Source organism: Camarhynchus parvulus, chromosome 2 (genome assembly GCF_901933205.1).
Source record: "Camarhynchus parvulus chromosome 2, STF_HiC, whole genome shotgun sequence".
Lineage (NCBI taxonomy): Eukaryota > Metazoa > Chordata > Aves > Passeriformes > Thraupidae > Camarhynchus > Camarhynchus parvulus.
Window position 1 is genome coordinate 41,886,624 of NC_044572.1, and position 14,120 is coordinate 41,900,743.

Consider the following 14,120-nt stretch of genomic DNA (forward strand, 5'->3'; position numbering starts at 1 on the left):
GTGAAGTTTCATACTTCTTAAATTGAATGAATACTCCCCAGATGCTCCCCCCCCAAAAAAAAGGTGTAATTTTAAGAAAGTGGAATTTTATTTGGAGAAAAGGAAAAAATAGAAGAGACATTGTGTAATAAAGGGAAGCTAGAAATCTAAAGGAAGCTGTAGCACTTTGTGGGTTATCTTTCTAGAGTATTTATGTAACTAGTTTTTAAGAGGGCTAGAGAGAAAACTAGTTCACTGCTTTTCTTACAGGCTAAAAGGAGAGAAGCTACAAATGCAGCGAATTCTGTGTCCCTCCAGTTAAAAATGCTTATCCTACACTGAACTTCAAAAATAGTTCAAGGCTGTGAAGAATGGTGTGGGTTGTTTGGTCTGTCAGGCAAATCCTTTCCAGCAAGTGTCCCACATCTTCCTTCTCAAATAGAATGGTTAGGATAAGAGCATGTGCCTCAATCTGTGAATAACTTCAACTCCCTCCATTTTAAGCTGCAGAATTTGTGTTATTTTAAATGGACTGAATAAATACACTGAGAATTTTTTTTATTATCTCTTATAGTAATACACTGTTTTTATTCTAGCAATAAAAGTCATGAAGGGGATAAATTCATTGCAGCTCCTCCTTCTTCGCCTTTGAAGAAACAGGAATTGGAGAATTTAAGGCAAGTAAATAATATGAAATATTCATCATTAAAAAAGCCTCTCCCTTAATTGTGATTTCTAGGGGTCTTTTTGTAGCCACCTGTGATGTTGAATTGTAGCTGGTAATCTTTTTTTCAAATGTGTGTGCTTCCTTTCTTCTGGGCTTTGAATCTGAACAAATAGAAACCATCCAGAATTTCAGCTTAGGTAGATCAGTCTGTTTGGTTCCAGTATTGTAAGTTTGGTGTTATATATTGGGCAAGGCTGAAAATATCAAGTCCTGTAAGGACAAATCTAAAAAGCCTGAGAATGGCTGTTGACATTGGTGGAAGGGGATGGAAATTACTGTATGTACCTTTTCCCTTTAAAGCCACAATAAGGCTAGTTTAGAATTCAGTCCCCACATTATATGCTTTTTGGATGGGAAAAAAAATGAAAGTGGAAAGCAGCATAGCTGCTTTTACCAATGAGAATGGTGTTTCTTTCAGCAGGAATAAATCCACAGTTTACATAAAATAGAAAGCAAAAATGCCTCTGTCCAGGCATTTGACTTTCTCACAATGGAAAAATATAGGTAAAATTTCACTGTAGATTTCTTATGTGTTCTCAAAGATCCTTAAACTGCCTGTTCAGGAGTCTGAATGTTCTCCAGGTGGAATAACTCACGTGTGTGCAAATAAGTATAATTTTATCTGGAGTCTCTTTACTTTTCCCCAACAAGATTACCATTTACTGGCAATGTTAATTATTTCAGGTGGGTTCCAGCTTGTTGAAAATCTCTTACTATAAAGCTTGCACATGTTTAGAAAAAAGAGAGAGAAATCTGTTTTAAGTTTCTATTACGGACAAAGCATACAGTAATTTCCCACTTGAACTCTTAGGTAAACATGCTGTTTCAGCCTAACCCCAGGTAACCTATGTTTTATAATGACCAGTTTAACCTTTTCTTTGCTCCACTACATGTAGCCAATCTTTTTGTACTCATTTAAAAGCACTTCAGGAGGAATCTGTGAGACGACGTCGATTATTTATTCTGGAGTGGTACAAGAGTGTGCTACTTGAAATAGAACATGCTGGATTAAAAACAGTGATGTGGGTTGCTTGTGGGTTTTGTGGATTTTTTCTCCTCCTGACTGTCGAAAATGTGGCTGCCACATGTCAAAATTACATGGTGTCAATTTGTGATTTTTTTTTTAATACGTAGTTTTATTTTTCACAATCAGCTGTTGTTATCTACTGATGAAATCTGACAACATGTCAGGAAAAACTTAGCAGTTCAGCAAGAAGTGAGCTGCTTCTGGTAAAGAACTTCATATAAAGAAAGGAAAAACATTGGGTTTTTGTTTTTTGTCACTACATACTTTGGTTTAATCTAGAGGACTACACATTCCTAGAAAGAGATTCTGCTGAAACTGTTTCTAAGCTTCTGGAGATGTGAATAGCAAAATACATTACACTCAAATAGTAGTCCTGTAGCCTTGCTCACTAAGGAGCTAGGTGAGAAAATTGAAATTCTTCTTGAATCCAGGAAAATTAAGAAGAAAGGATAGTCCTTGACAACATCCAGAATTCTAAGGAATAGGTATCTGTTCAGTTTTTTCCTGGAAAGTCGCTGAATTGAAAAACCTATATTACTTCTAGAACTGAAAAGAGACTGTGAATGGGTTTTTTTGATGATTTTATACAGTTGTGCATCCTTGTAAGAGTTCAAAATGCCCGACTTACCTTGGCCCCTGAACAATTTTTAAAAGCGAAAAATATAATCTAGAAAAGGTTTACATATCCTATCTATTGCTTGATACTTCTGCACAAATTGGTGGACTAGTTGAGTGGAGTGTTCTCATAATAAGCAGTAATTCAATTGCAAGGTTTTAAAAGCAACAAGCAGAAGTCTGAGGACACCAATCATTGCTAAGAATTTAAGCACTGGAAGTAGAAACTCCAGGTTTTTCTTCTGAGTTTCTTCTAAACAATTTTCCTCGCTACTTCTCATCCTTGGACAAGCCAATTCCCCTGGTCTGCTCTCAGGCTGTGGTATGTTCCACATACCACAGCCACCTAACACTGTTTGGATGCATCAAGAGAAAAGATGTTCTGGTAGACCACAGTTCTACATTTGGAAAATTTTGTGGATTTTATTGTAAAAGTTGAGGTAGACCACAACAAGGTCTGTCGCTGTCTTTCTCCTTAGATTGAAGGTGTTTGTGTAAGAACCTTAATTTTGCCCCTCAAAGCAGATAGAGTTAAAGGAATCATTTGTTTTCTCCACACTTACCTAGTTTTGCCTCAGTTATTCATTTAAAGGTTGCAGTGGTCTGTTTGGCCCTGTCACAATACTAGAAGCTTACAGTGATTATCACCCATAGCTGTTTCACTCTCTTTTTTCTTACTCTTAGCCGCTTCTTCCCCCACCTCCCCTTTGCTGCTGCTGATTTTCCCCTTGGAGTAAGCAGTCTGCTTTCTGTATTTCTTAATATTTTGTATTGTTTGCCTGTGTTGAAACGTAAAAAGTAGGTATTTTGTATCCATTGTTGGGCTTTGCTGTTTGAAATTATTTCACTTTAGTGACGTTCTCTTAATGGTTTAGAAGTGTCATTTTTGGTGCCTTCATGCTAAGTTTTGAAGGACTGGATTTGCTCTGGCTTGCCATTTCCCTGAGAAATAAGGCAAGTCAGATGTGGAGTTTGGGTTCCGTAAACTTACAGTCTGTGTGGGCTGACAAATCCTGTTGCCTAGACCTACACAGGAGGCTGTTTGACATAATCTGGCAGTTTAAAAAAACATTTTTCTTTTTCCTAGTGCAAAGGCAGTTTTATTTAGGGCATGTGGAGGCTCGGTGATGCTGGAAGTCTGCCGTGCTCAAAGGCGACCTGTGGAGTTCTGTCAGAATCCTGAGCGGGGTGAAACACTAGTTTGTCTTTTCCCTTGTGCTGCAATTCTTCTGCTCCGGTTGGCTGTCAGCTCTCCTGAGCTTCGGTTCAGCCAACTCAACAATGGATCCAAGTGCAAGAACACAACTGCATGGGAGGAAATCTGAATGTTTTCCTCCTTAGATGGCTGTTGTTGAAGGCTTCTGCCAGCTCTTATATGGCAGCAAACAGTGTCTAGTGCTTAGACAGAGGAGTAGGTTTCATCCTGTTGTGTGATTGGAGCATGTGCTGTGTTTGAATTTACACTTGTAGAAATAAAAATAGGCTTTAAAAAAGTTGTGGGAAATGTAACACACATTGATGGGAAGGGCAGTAATAACCAACTCTGCAGGCCCTGACTTGTGTCTAAGGGTATTTTGCTGGTGACATGCAGCATCTCTGATTTAAAAGTTGTACCTCCTTGAGGTAGAGACAAAAAGAGGTTAGTTAGAAGCAGGCTGTTATTGCAGAGATTTTTTTTTCCCCATTCCATCCCCCTTCCCAGTCACAACCTTTCAGAAATATTTTAGGTTTGGGACTTGAGCTGGGGAAGCTTTCCTCTCCCTCTCTCAAGCTTTTGTATGTGCTCAGATTTGATGTGACATCTGGACACGGTGGAGAGGAAGTGGGGGGTAGGGGAAAACACTGGAGAAGTTTCTTATCCTACTTGTGCATAATTAAGGAGCATGCCTCCTGGGAAAGGGGAATAAAGGCACCCCAGGCCCTGCCATGAATGACATGACTTACTGCTGGACCGAAAGCGGGCTTGACAGTTGCCAGAAGGTTGGGCAGTAATAGCCCGCCTACCAGCGGGAGAGCCCGCGCCTCTCCTCCCACCCTCCCAACCTGAGACCCCACTCAGAGCATCCACTCGTCCTCCCTGGAGAAGAACAGAGTCCTGCTCACAGCAGGGCGTCCTGGGCAGAGGCTTGTGCCCTGAGGACAAGGCAGCCTGCACTGAAAGATGTTTTACCAAGTGGAAAATATGCCCAAGAACAGTGTTTGGAGAGGGGGGCAGTTATTACAAAGTGTGAAGCTTGGCCTAATGATGGCGTCCTGATGTGGGGTTATTGTTTGAAGATGGAAAATGTGAGTAGTTCAGATTTCATTAAATGAACTGCCAGAGATTTTCTAGTTTTGGAAAGATAAGCAAGTCTGTGATGGCAACAAAATACCATGGATCACTCAGAGTCTTGGCACTGGGTTACAGCCCTCAATTGAACACAAAACTGGAAATGCCAGATTCTCCAGTGTTTGTCTCCCTGTGTGTAGATGTTGTTCAATAGAAGAGTGAAATATGTTACAGCTTAATTGATAGCTACTGTGTGTCTGTAGATTGTGTCTTGTTGCAATCTAGAAATCTGCTACTCTTCTCTACAACAGAAGGTGAGGGCAGAGGAGTACAAATGAGAGTCCAAGGCAAGACTAGTAACAAGAGTGTGAGAAAGGGAAACTGTCCATGAGAAAAATGACACATGGTGAAGTCCATCTTTTCTTAGTCTGTTATTTATGATGAAAACTGCAAAATCTTACTGAGCACACCATGGTGATCCTTAGTTTATATTGGTAGGACAATCGAGCCCATAAATAATGAAAACTCTTTTACTTCATAGTTAGATAGGAAGTAATTATTGAAAGTTTGATATACTTCTTTAGCACTAAACAAGAAAGAAGATTTAATGGGTGTGTTGTATTGGGAATCACAGAATTCTCCGTTTAATATGTTGACTCTCTCCCCCTCCCCTTTGTTTTTTTGTCTGTTTCCTTCCAGGTGCTCGATCCTTGCGTGTAGTGCTTACGTGGCTCTGGCTTTGGGGGATAACCTTATGGCATTGAATCATGCAGATAAACTTCTGCAGCAACCAAAGCTCTCAGGGTCTCTTAAGTAAGTCTGATGGGGTCCTTTCTTGTTTCTCAGCCCTGTTTTTTGGTGGACAGTTCTGAGTTAAAGCTTCCAATGTCTGTAGTTGCTTGCCAAATTTGTGTCTGATGCAAAGAATTGCTTGGCCTGCTCCTGTTCTCGTTGAAGCCCTGACTAAATGTCCATTGACACACAGGAACATGAATTCCCTCCTTTGTGTATGAATTCCTCATAATTTGGAATCAATTGCTGCTTTTGTTACTGTTTCTCCAGCTCTGGGTCCCATGCAGCAGCAGGACCATCAGGTCTCTCTGATTCACTGCGGGGTTGCACATGCTTGGCACAGCACAAGGGGCAGGGATGTGCAGCTGTGGGTAGCCAACATCAGCCCAAACCCACACAGCTGAAAGGTTACTTCTGAAACTTACAGCCTCAGAGGGGAAGGTTTGCTCAGTCACTCAGGGTAACAGATCTTGTGTGTGCAGGACTGTCGCTTCACCTGCTACTGCTGCTTATGTAGGTTCCATTCTGCAGTTTCTCTCGTTCACCTCTCATTTGGCACTGTATTTTCGGAAGGATATTCAAAGTGCATTCTTCTTCTACCCACCAGTTCTCATAGAGTTCTACAAATTCAAAAAAGGCAACTTCAGTCCTATCCTTCTGACACTGTGCATTTAATGCACAGGATAGCAGAGGTTTTTACAGTAATAATATTTTTCAAAACTGATAATGTACTTGTGGAAGGCAAGGTAACTCGTGCTTATTTTTATATGCTGGCACCATGCTTTAAACTGGCCCATGCCAATTAAATTCTTTGGCTTTTTTCTTCACACTACTGCAGCTCATCCTTTCGCACAGTCATTGTATTAGCAACATCTTTGAGGAGTTTGCAAGGTAACACATATTTTGTGTTACTGTTATGTAATGAAGGAAATGATAAATAACAGGTCTTTTGCAAAGACAAAGAGGTATGTATCTTGGTCCCAGGAAAAGAGGCACTTTATTTTTATTGAATGTAAAATAATGTAACACTTTAAATTGTAGATGTATCCATATTCTGGGGTGGCTTTTCTTAATTCTCTGAATAAGGCCCCACCAAGGTACTTTCTCTGTGGAATGGAAACTCCTGTGCATGGATGAATTATTCAGGTGTGGAATTTTTTTATAACTTTGGTGCCTAAAAGCAGTAAATGGTAGAACTGGGTATTATGACAATACCTTAGGAGCAAGTTAACTTCCATGCTGTTGTTCCCAGTAACAGTTCCCATGTGCTCACATCAAAAACTGCATTGTTTGTCTCTCATAACAAACTGTGGGGATTTCTGTGCTGACATTTGTACCCTGACCCTTTGCTGTTGTAGGTTTCTCGGGCATTTGTATGCAGCAGAAGCTCTCATCTCTCTAGACAGAATATCTGATGCCATCACTCACTTGAACCCCGAGAATGTCACTGATGTTTCCCTTGGGATCTCTTCAAATGAGCAGGATCAAGGTTAATGCATCCACACTTCATTATAACTGGTTATGCTTTCAGCTGCCTTCCTGCTGTAACTTTGTAGACACAGATATAATGATGATTAAGACATTTTGTTTTAAGACCTGTAGGTTATTGCAGCGTGAGAGGGTGTGTTTGTGTTGTGTTTTTGTTTTCCTGGCTTCAGTTCCCACTTTGTGTTTGACATATCTTTTCCTTGTTTGTCATTCCTAGGAGGTGGTTAATTCTGTAGCATTAATAGGACTGTATATTGTAATATTCTGACTTGTTTGAAGGAAACTTTTGAAACCTGTTTTTGTTAAATATGCTATTATGGTTAAGTTTGGGTTTCATACCATCTCTTCCAGCTTTTTGGTCTTTAAACCAGACTTTGTCATACCACTGCAGTCTACTATAGTGAGATATAGGGAGTGGGGAGAACTTAATCTTACTCCTCTTGTTGGGAGTGTGTATTCTATTAGAGAAAAGTACTTCAGAACCATCTGTATAGTGGAGCCTACAGCAGCTCTGATTCCAGTGACATGCCTGCAGTTTAAACTCACTGTACTCACCTGTAAATCTAAAAGCATGACACTGAAGATAGGAAGTCTTGAATGATGTAAACTCTTGAGCAAACTGATCTGTTTTCCCTCTTTAATGTCAGACTGTGAAGAAAGCAGAAATTTTGTATCTTTGTATTATTTTTTAATAATCTTTTAAAAAGATCACAGAACATGACGTGTTTGTGTTTGTTTTTTCTTTGCAGGGTCTGACAAAGGAGAGAATGAGGCAATGGAATCTTGTAAGTACCAGCCACTGTATTCAGCAGAGTACAAGAACTTACTTGGCCAGTTGGAATAAAAGTGTAAGGAAAAAAAGAATTTTATTTTCTTTTAATTGCAGCTGGCAAGCAGACCCCACAGTGTTACCCCAGTTCGGTCACGTCTGCTCGAACAATGATGTTATTTAACCTTGGAAGTGCTTACTGCTTGAGGAGCGAATATGACAAAGCTCGAAAGTGTCTTCATCAGGTATGAAAAACAAATCTCAAGTCAGCTTTAGGGACAAATATACTTCCTTCAAAGTGCCATTCAGATCACAGTGAGTTCTGGTGATTTCACAGCCCAGTTTACTTGCAGACCCTGCTGAGATGGTTGCTTTTCTCTGTCTTTATGAACCAGTCTCTATTAAAAACAAAATTAATTCCAAATTTCTTGTGTATAAAAAGTTTGATACCACTACAGGCAGCATTTTATTTTCCTTTCATATCAGAACAGTGGAAGATGGCTGGGAAGCCTTTTCACATTTTTTAAGTTAACTTGTTTGAGGTTTTTTTTGTGGTCTTTTAATGGTCTAGTAGTAATTGTTATAATTCAGAGAAGGTTTTCTCCCTAGTCATTTAATAACTCACCATCAGAACTATTATCTTTAGGGCTGTGAGAACAAACTACAATTCTGCTGGAAGCATGCTCCTTGTCTGCCTCTTGTCCCAGGAATTCTCAAGTACTGCTTTTGAAAGGCTGTCTCCACCTGGCCTGTGTCACATCACTTGGTCTTTTTCATGGCTGGGACCCATCTCTTTCAGTCATGATGTTTCTCTTTTTGCAGCCACTCCTGTCTGTCAGGAAGACTGCTTGGATGCATTGTTGAGCTACAAACTGAAACAGCAGCTTCCAAATTACTTTACAGTGGTTGTGTATGTGAACAGATTAAAATTCTTTGAGGCTCTCAGCTACTTAAGGCAGTTGTCTGGCTCTTTTTCCTGCTGAAGCTTCTTATGATGGGGCAGGCGTGTCTGCTTGCGCTCTGAAACGCCTGTGAAAAGCCCAAAGGAGTGCAAGGCCACCCATGCATCTACAATAAATTCATTGAGTTCATAGCTGAAAAATGGTTGTATGTGGAAAGCTAATGAACAATCCTTGTTAACTTTGTATTCTGAACTTTGGAGCAGTGGAGGTTACCTTCTTCACCTGTCACCTCAGCAGGAAACCACGCTAGACTGGCCTAAGAAATACAGATCCATATGAACATAAGCACACAGCAGATGGTCCTGCTAATTAGTGTGAAACAATCTTGCTACGGAGATAATCTTGCAGTCTCTCTTTGCATGCTTAAAACTGATGGAGGGTATGAGTTTGAAAAAATCTGGTCTTAGTTGATGAATTGATCTTGTCAAGGGGCACTTTCTTTGTTCTGGATCTTTCTCTTAAGCACTTTTTCTCTCCACCCTCTTCTTTTTCAATAAGGCTGCTTCGCTGATCCACCCCAAAGAGATCCCTCCAGAGGCCATCCTGCTGGCTGTGTATCTTGAATTGCAGAATGGTAAGTTGGGAGATGTTCAGGCAACCTAAGTCTGGGATAGAAAGGGAGGAGGGCAGCACTCATCATTCCTACTCTAGAGAGAGCTGTGCCTGTATTTTGAACAATACCCTTTAGGCCCTGCCTCCATCTTACCCTGCTGTGGATCCATGTATGTGCACCTTCACTTCCATAGTTTATGGCCATCCTGTTCTTACACACTCCAGACTTCCTAAACATTCATTTCCTGAGCTGAAGTTTTCTATCTTTAGTGCAGAAGTCAGCAGTCCTGGATAGGCTCTGCAGAAGTTTGCAGGCAACCCCGACATGGGAAGAGACGAGAATCTTGACTCCATGTTTCAGAAGGCTGATTTATTATTTTATGATATATATATTATATTAAAACTATACTAAAAGAATAGAAGAAAGGATTTCATCAGAAGGCTAGCAAGGAAAAAAGGAATGATAACAAAAGCTCGTGACTCTCAGAGAGTCTGAGCCAGCTGATTGTGATTGGCCATTAATTAGAAACAACTAACATGGACCAATCAAAGATGCACCTATTGCATTCCACAGCAGCAGATAATTATTGGTTTTCTTTTCCTCTGAAGCATCTCAGGAGAAAAATTCCTAACAAAAGGATTTTTCATCAAATATCATGGCTAGATTCTCAGCAAAACCTTGAAGAAGTTTCTACTATAAAGAGAGTTTGAAAAGCTTTCTCCATTAAAAGCCAACCACAATCCAAGTTTCCCAAAGAAGCTATGTCAAGGCCTGCGTAGCAAGTATGGCAGCAAAGCTTGTAATACTGATAATTTTCTCTTTCACAATGCTTTCCTTTGAAGGTTCCCTTTGTTGGCAGGAGGGGAAAGCTCTACATAATGGGAAACTGGAAAGGTTGCACTTGAATTCTGCAGTAAGAGCAGACTGGTGCAGCTGCTGCTTGAAGCTGTCATGGTTGCAGACCTGTGCTCCTTGGGGGACACTATACATCCAAGTGCTGTGAAATGTTCTCTGTGCCTGTTCCCCTTCAGTGATGTTGCACTGTTGGCAGGCAGAGGATTTGAGCATTTGCATTTGGAATTGAGACTTCTACAATGCTTTTCTTACAAAGATGGTTCCAAATTGGAGTTTTGGAAACCTTTATTTCTGCAACAAAGATTTACAGAGCAGAAGAGAGTAGAAAGTGGGATTTACATCCCTCACCCTCTTCTAAGTACATGACTAAAAGAGACTAAAGACATTTTTTGTTCTATAAATGACAACAAAATGGTGCATCTCTTCTGAAACAAAAACTTCAGGGAAAGAAAATTATGAGAGAAAAATACTCTCCTCACAACTCAGTGCCTTTTCTCCTGTAATTTTTCAAGTTTAATTTTTAAGAGTAAGTTTTCCATATATAGTGGTAGTTGTTTGATGGACCGTACAAACAGTTGAAAATCAGATTTCTTCTTTTGAAAACATCTTTTATCCCCTTGGCATTCACATTACTGTCTGCAGTGTCACAGTGTGAGGGCATTTTGTGTGAAATCTAGTGCCTCACTGTGCAGCTGGGAGAGAAAAGAGGTGACCTTTGGGAAATTAGAAGGTGCTTTGGCATCTTCCAGTTCTGAGGTAAAAGCTTGATGTCTTCAGCTAAGAATAGGTGGACTCAATCAAAACTAATATTTTTTCAATTTCCTGTTGTCTACTGCTTTTCCTATCTGTGCCAGCATTTCACTGGAGAGGAAGCACTGCTGGTGTACCTGGCCTGGGCCCAGGGCTGGCTCATCAGCTCTGTCCCTGAACAGTAATTCATATGCCTTTAAATGGTATTTTGGGGTTTTTAATTGAAACTTGTCTTGTAGGTAACACACAGCTGGCACTGCAGATCATCAAGAGGAACCAGCTGCTCCCTTCTGTGAAAACACTCTCTGACATGAGGAAAAAGCCTGTTTTCCAGCCAGTCCACTCCATCCAGCCCATTCAGATGCCAGCTTTCACCACTGTTCAAAGGAAGTGAAGTTGTGCTTGAACCTGCTGCTGCCCTGGTCAGGGGGGCTTGGGATTTTGTATATTTTTTTTAACCTAGGACACCTGAATACCCCAATTGCTGGAGTGTGTTTGTTTATGTAAATTTTTAATAAAAGATGTAAACCAAAAGACTTGTTTGTAAAGGTTATTTAATGAATGATGGGAGGTTAGTACCTGCTTTGAATGGGAGTGGCAGTTTATTTACAAACAAAAAAAATTATCCAAGTGTGTAATTCAGCTCTTTTTGGGGAGAGCAGTGAGTGGAGAAAACCATTTACCTGAAGTAAAGTCCTGCTGAAGGAGCAGTTGAGCTGTTGTGTTGGCTGCTGTTTTGACATATATAAGCCATGCTCTTCCTCGACAAAGAGGGAACCTGTTCCTGTTGGCTTTTTTTTTTCCTTTGTGACTTTTTTTCCCTCTCTCTGGTTTTCCTTTGCCCAACAGAATGGTGTAATGGTGCAGCTGTGGAGGAAGCATTGATCTGGCTATAAGAAAAAGGTTGGGTTTGGGCTGGTTTTTCGTGGGTTTTTTTTGTGGGGAGCAGGGGGTTGGGTGGATGGGGGGTTTTGCAGGTGTTTTTGATGGGGTTTGGGGGTTTTTTTGTGTTTTTTTTTTTTTTTGAGGGGAAATTGTGGCAGTTTTTAAATCTACTTTCCAGTGTAGAGGAATACCCCTCTTCTTAACAAAAAAAAAAAAAAAAATTTACTCAAAGGAAGATGGAGCATAATCAAGGACCTTCTGGTTACTTACTGTGAGCACAGGAGAGAAGGAAAGGCATAGGATAATTGGAGCCCAGCACTCCTCACATAGTCCCTCCAGGGCTGTTTTGTGCCATTTCAGCTATCCTGATAATCTCCAGGGAGAGCTGATCTACCACCTTATCTCCTTGTGCTGCTGGCGTTGTGCTTTTGGTGCTGGCTGGAGGCAAAGGTCACTTCTCCCAGCAGCACCTTGGATTGGGGGCCTGCCCCTTCTGCTCTCAGTACCGTGTGAGGGAACGCAGATGTGTCCAGGAGAGGAAGGAAGGCAGCAGGATTTGTATCCATCATCTTGGAGAAACCAGCTGACAGAAACAGCACAGCAAGCCTATTCAACAATGTGCACGTTGTGGAGTGAGCACAGGTGTGTCTCCAGAGGGACAGCTTGGTACCTGCTACTCTGTCTCCTGTCAGATTACTGCCTGCCCTGCTTTTCAATCCGCTAGAATCCAACTTCTTTTCCAGTAACTTTTCTATCAACTGCAATCTTGTCCTCAGGTAGGGACAAACAGCTTAGAAACACTAGGAATAAAAAAAGTATCAGGAGTAAGTTGGTAGCGATCACCTTTCTGAAAAAGAGAAGAAAGGGAGCTGATAGATCTTTTACCTCAGAGTAGATTGACTGATTAAATACAAAAAGGTTCAAGATGCTCCCTGTGTGGTCCCGGGCCCTGAATGGAGAAGATTCTTCCCCGCCCCCCCAGGAATGCGGGGCATTCACATGCAAAAGATGCTGTGGCCGCGCCCGGGCTCGGTGAAGGATGCGGTTGTTTCCCAGATAAGGCACCTCTTATCGCAGCACGTGAGCCGCAGCCCCCGGCCCCGCTGCCCCGAGGCGGCTCAGCCCCCACCCCAGCTGCGGGATGGACGGGCGGGGATGACGCCTCTCAGCTTTCACCGTTTGCTATGCACAGAAAGGAAAAAATAAATATCAAAACACGTCGAGGGAGGCAGCAGCCAAGGGCCTGGATTCTCCCTTCAATCCTTTTAATCTCCTGTAGGAAAGAAGTGAAAGTCAAGTAAAACGGTGAGCTGTCCTTCGGTAGAAAAACGGGGAGCATGAGCAGCCCAGGCTCGGCAGTGGGCTAAGTTAGTAAACCCAGTAATGCTCAGCAGTTGGTTTGGGCTCCTACCTGAAGGAAAGGGTGTCTGTCCCTCTCCCCCCACTCTCCCCTTACCTCCAGGATCTCCCCTGCAGGAGCACAGAGGCTCATATTGCCAGAGCAGGAGAAAGGGCGGCGTTCCCTTTTCCCCCAGCACACACCACAAGCATTGTTGCTGCCTCAGGACTGTTCCTGCTCCGTGCCTGTGGCCACTGCTGTTACCTTTAGCTCTGCCCATGGCCCTGGTGCAAGGACTGGCCAGCACTCATCCAGCAGTGTCCTGAGCCATCTCCTCGTGTCCAGAGAGCTTTTGGGTTGCAGCTGCCTTCAGGAGGGCACGGAGGAGCCAGGGGAATACAGAGTAACACAGGAAGCTGGACAAACTCACCCGGGCAGCCTTTGTCCCCACCTCCCCAGGGCCTTCTCCCTCCCTCCCTCCCACTTGCAGGGATCTCCCTACTCCTGACATATTGCCAGCTGCTCCAGCAGGAAAAAGGCAATGGCCTGGTGAAGAATTTTGATGAATGGTGCTGAGAGCCCTACAGCTGTACAGTTGATGCCCAGAAGGCATCTTGGCTTTGAAAAGCTAAAGCAGCCAGTGCTTCCAGAGCCTGGAATCCACCTCCACTGCTACCCATGCTGGGAATTCAGGCAGTGGCTTTAATTCTCAACCTCACTTGAAGAGCATCTTCCTATGCTCGCCCTCTCTTTTCAAACCTTTTCCAAGGTAGTGAGGAAAAATGGCAGCTTTCCACCAACCCAGCTTTTGTTGACAGCCTGCCCTGTAAGATGCCAGAGAGACTTATAAAATGTTCTGGTGGCTTTGCTTTACACTGCCATGCAGAAGCAGCATTCTTTCAGTGGCCAAGGTGAAGGAAAGGAAACCTAGAAATGGACCTAAAAAAGTTAAACCAGAAACTTTCTGGCAAAATATTGGGAAAAAAGGATGGAGTTTGAAGCAGTGATTCTTTTTCTCCAGTCATGACAATGAGGACTTTTTCTAATAACACAGACAACTAGGAGGGGCTTTGTTTTTTCTGCATCCTGATAGAAGAGAAGGCTTTTCCT

The 14,120-nt window shown here is 42.1% G+C and overlaps 1 protein-coding gene across 1 annotated transcript in view; it reads left to right on the plus strand.

Moving 5' to 3' along the window:
- Positions 1-11,320, plus strand: part of CNOT10 (CCR4-NOT transcription complex subunit 10) — a 32,530-nt gene extending 21,210 nt beyond the window's left edge. The window contains exons 13-19 of the mRNA XM_030971929.1: positions 576-656; positions 5,317-5,430; positions 6,768-6,898; positions 7,647-7,682; positions 7,784-7,911; positions 9,127-9,202; positions 11,026-11,320. Of these exons, the coding sequence (XP_030827789.1) occupies positions 576-656; positions 5,317-5,430; positions 6,768-6,898; positions 7,647-7,682; positions 7,784-7,911; positions 9,127-9,202; positions 11,026-11,180 (721 nt within the window). The 3' untranslated portion in view covers positions 11,181-11,320. The remainder of the gene's footprint in view (positions 1-575; positions 657-5,316; positions 5,431-6,767; positions 6,899-7,646; positions 7,683-7,783; positions 7,912-9,126; positions 9,203-11,025) is intronic.
- Positions 11,321-14,120: the final 2,800 nt, after the last annotated feature.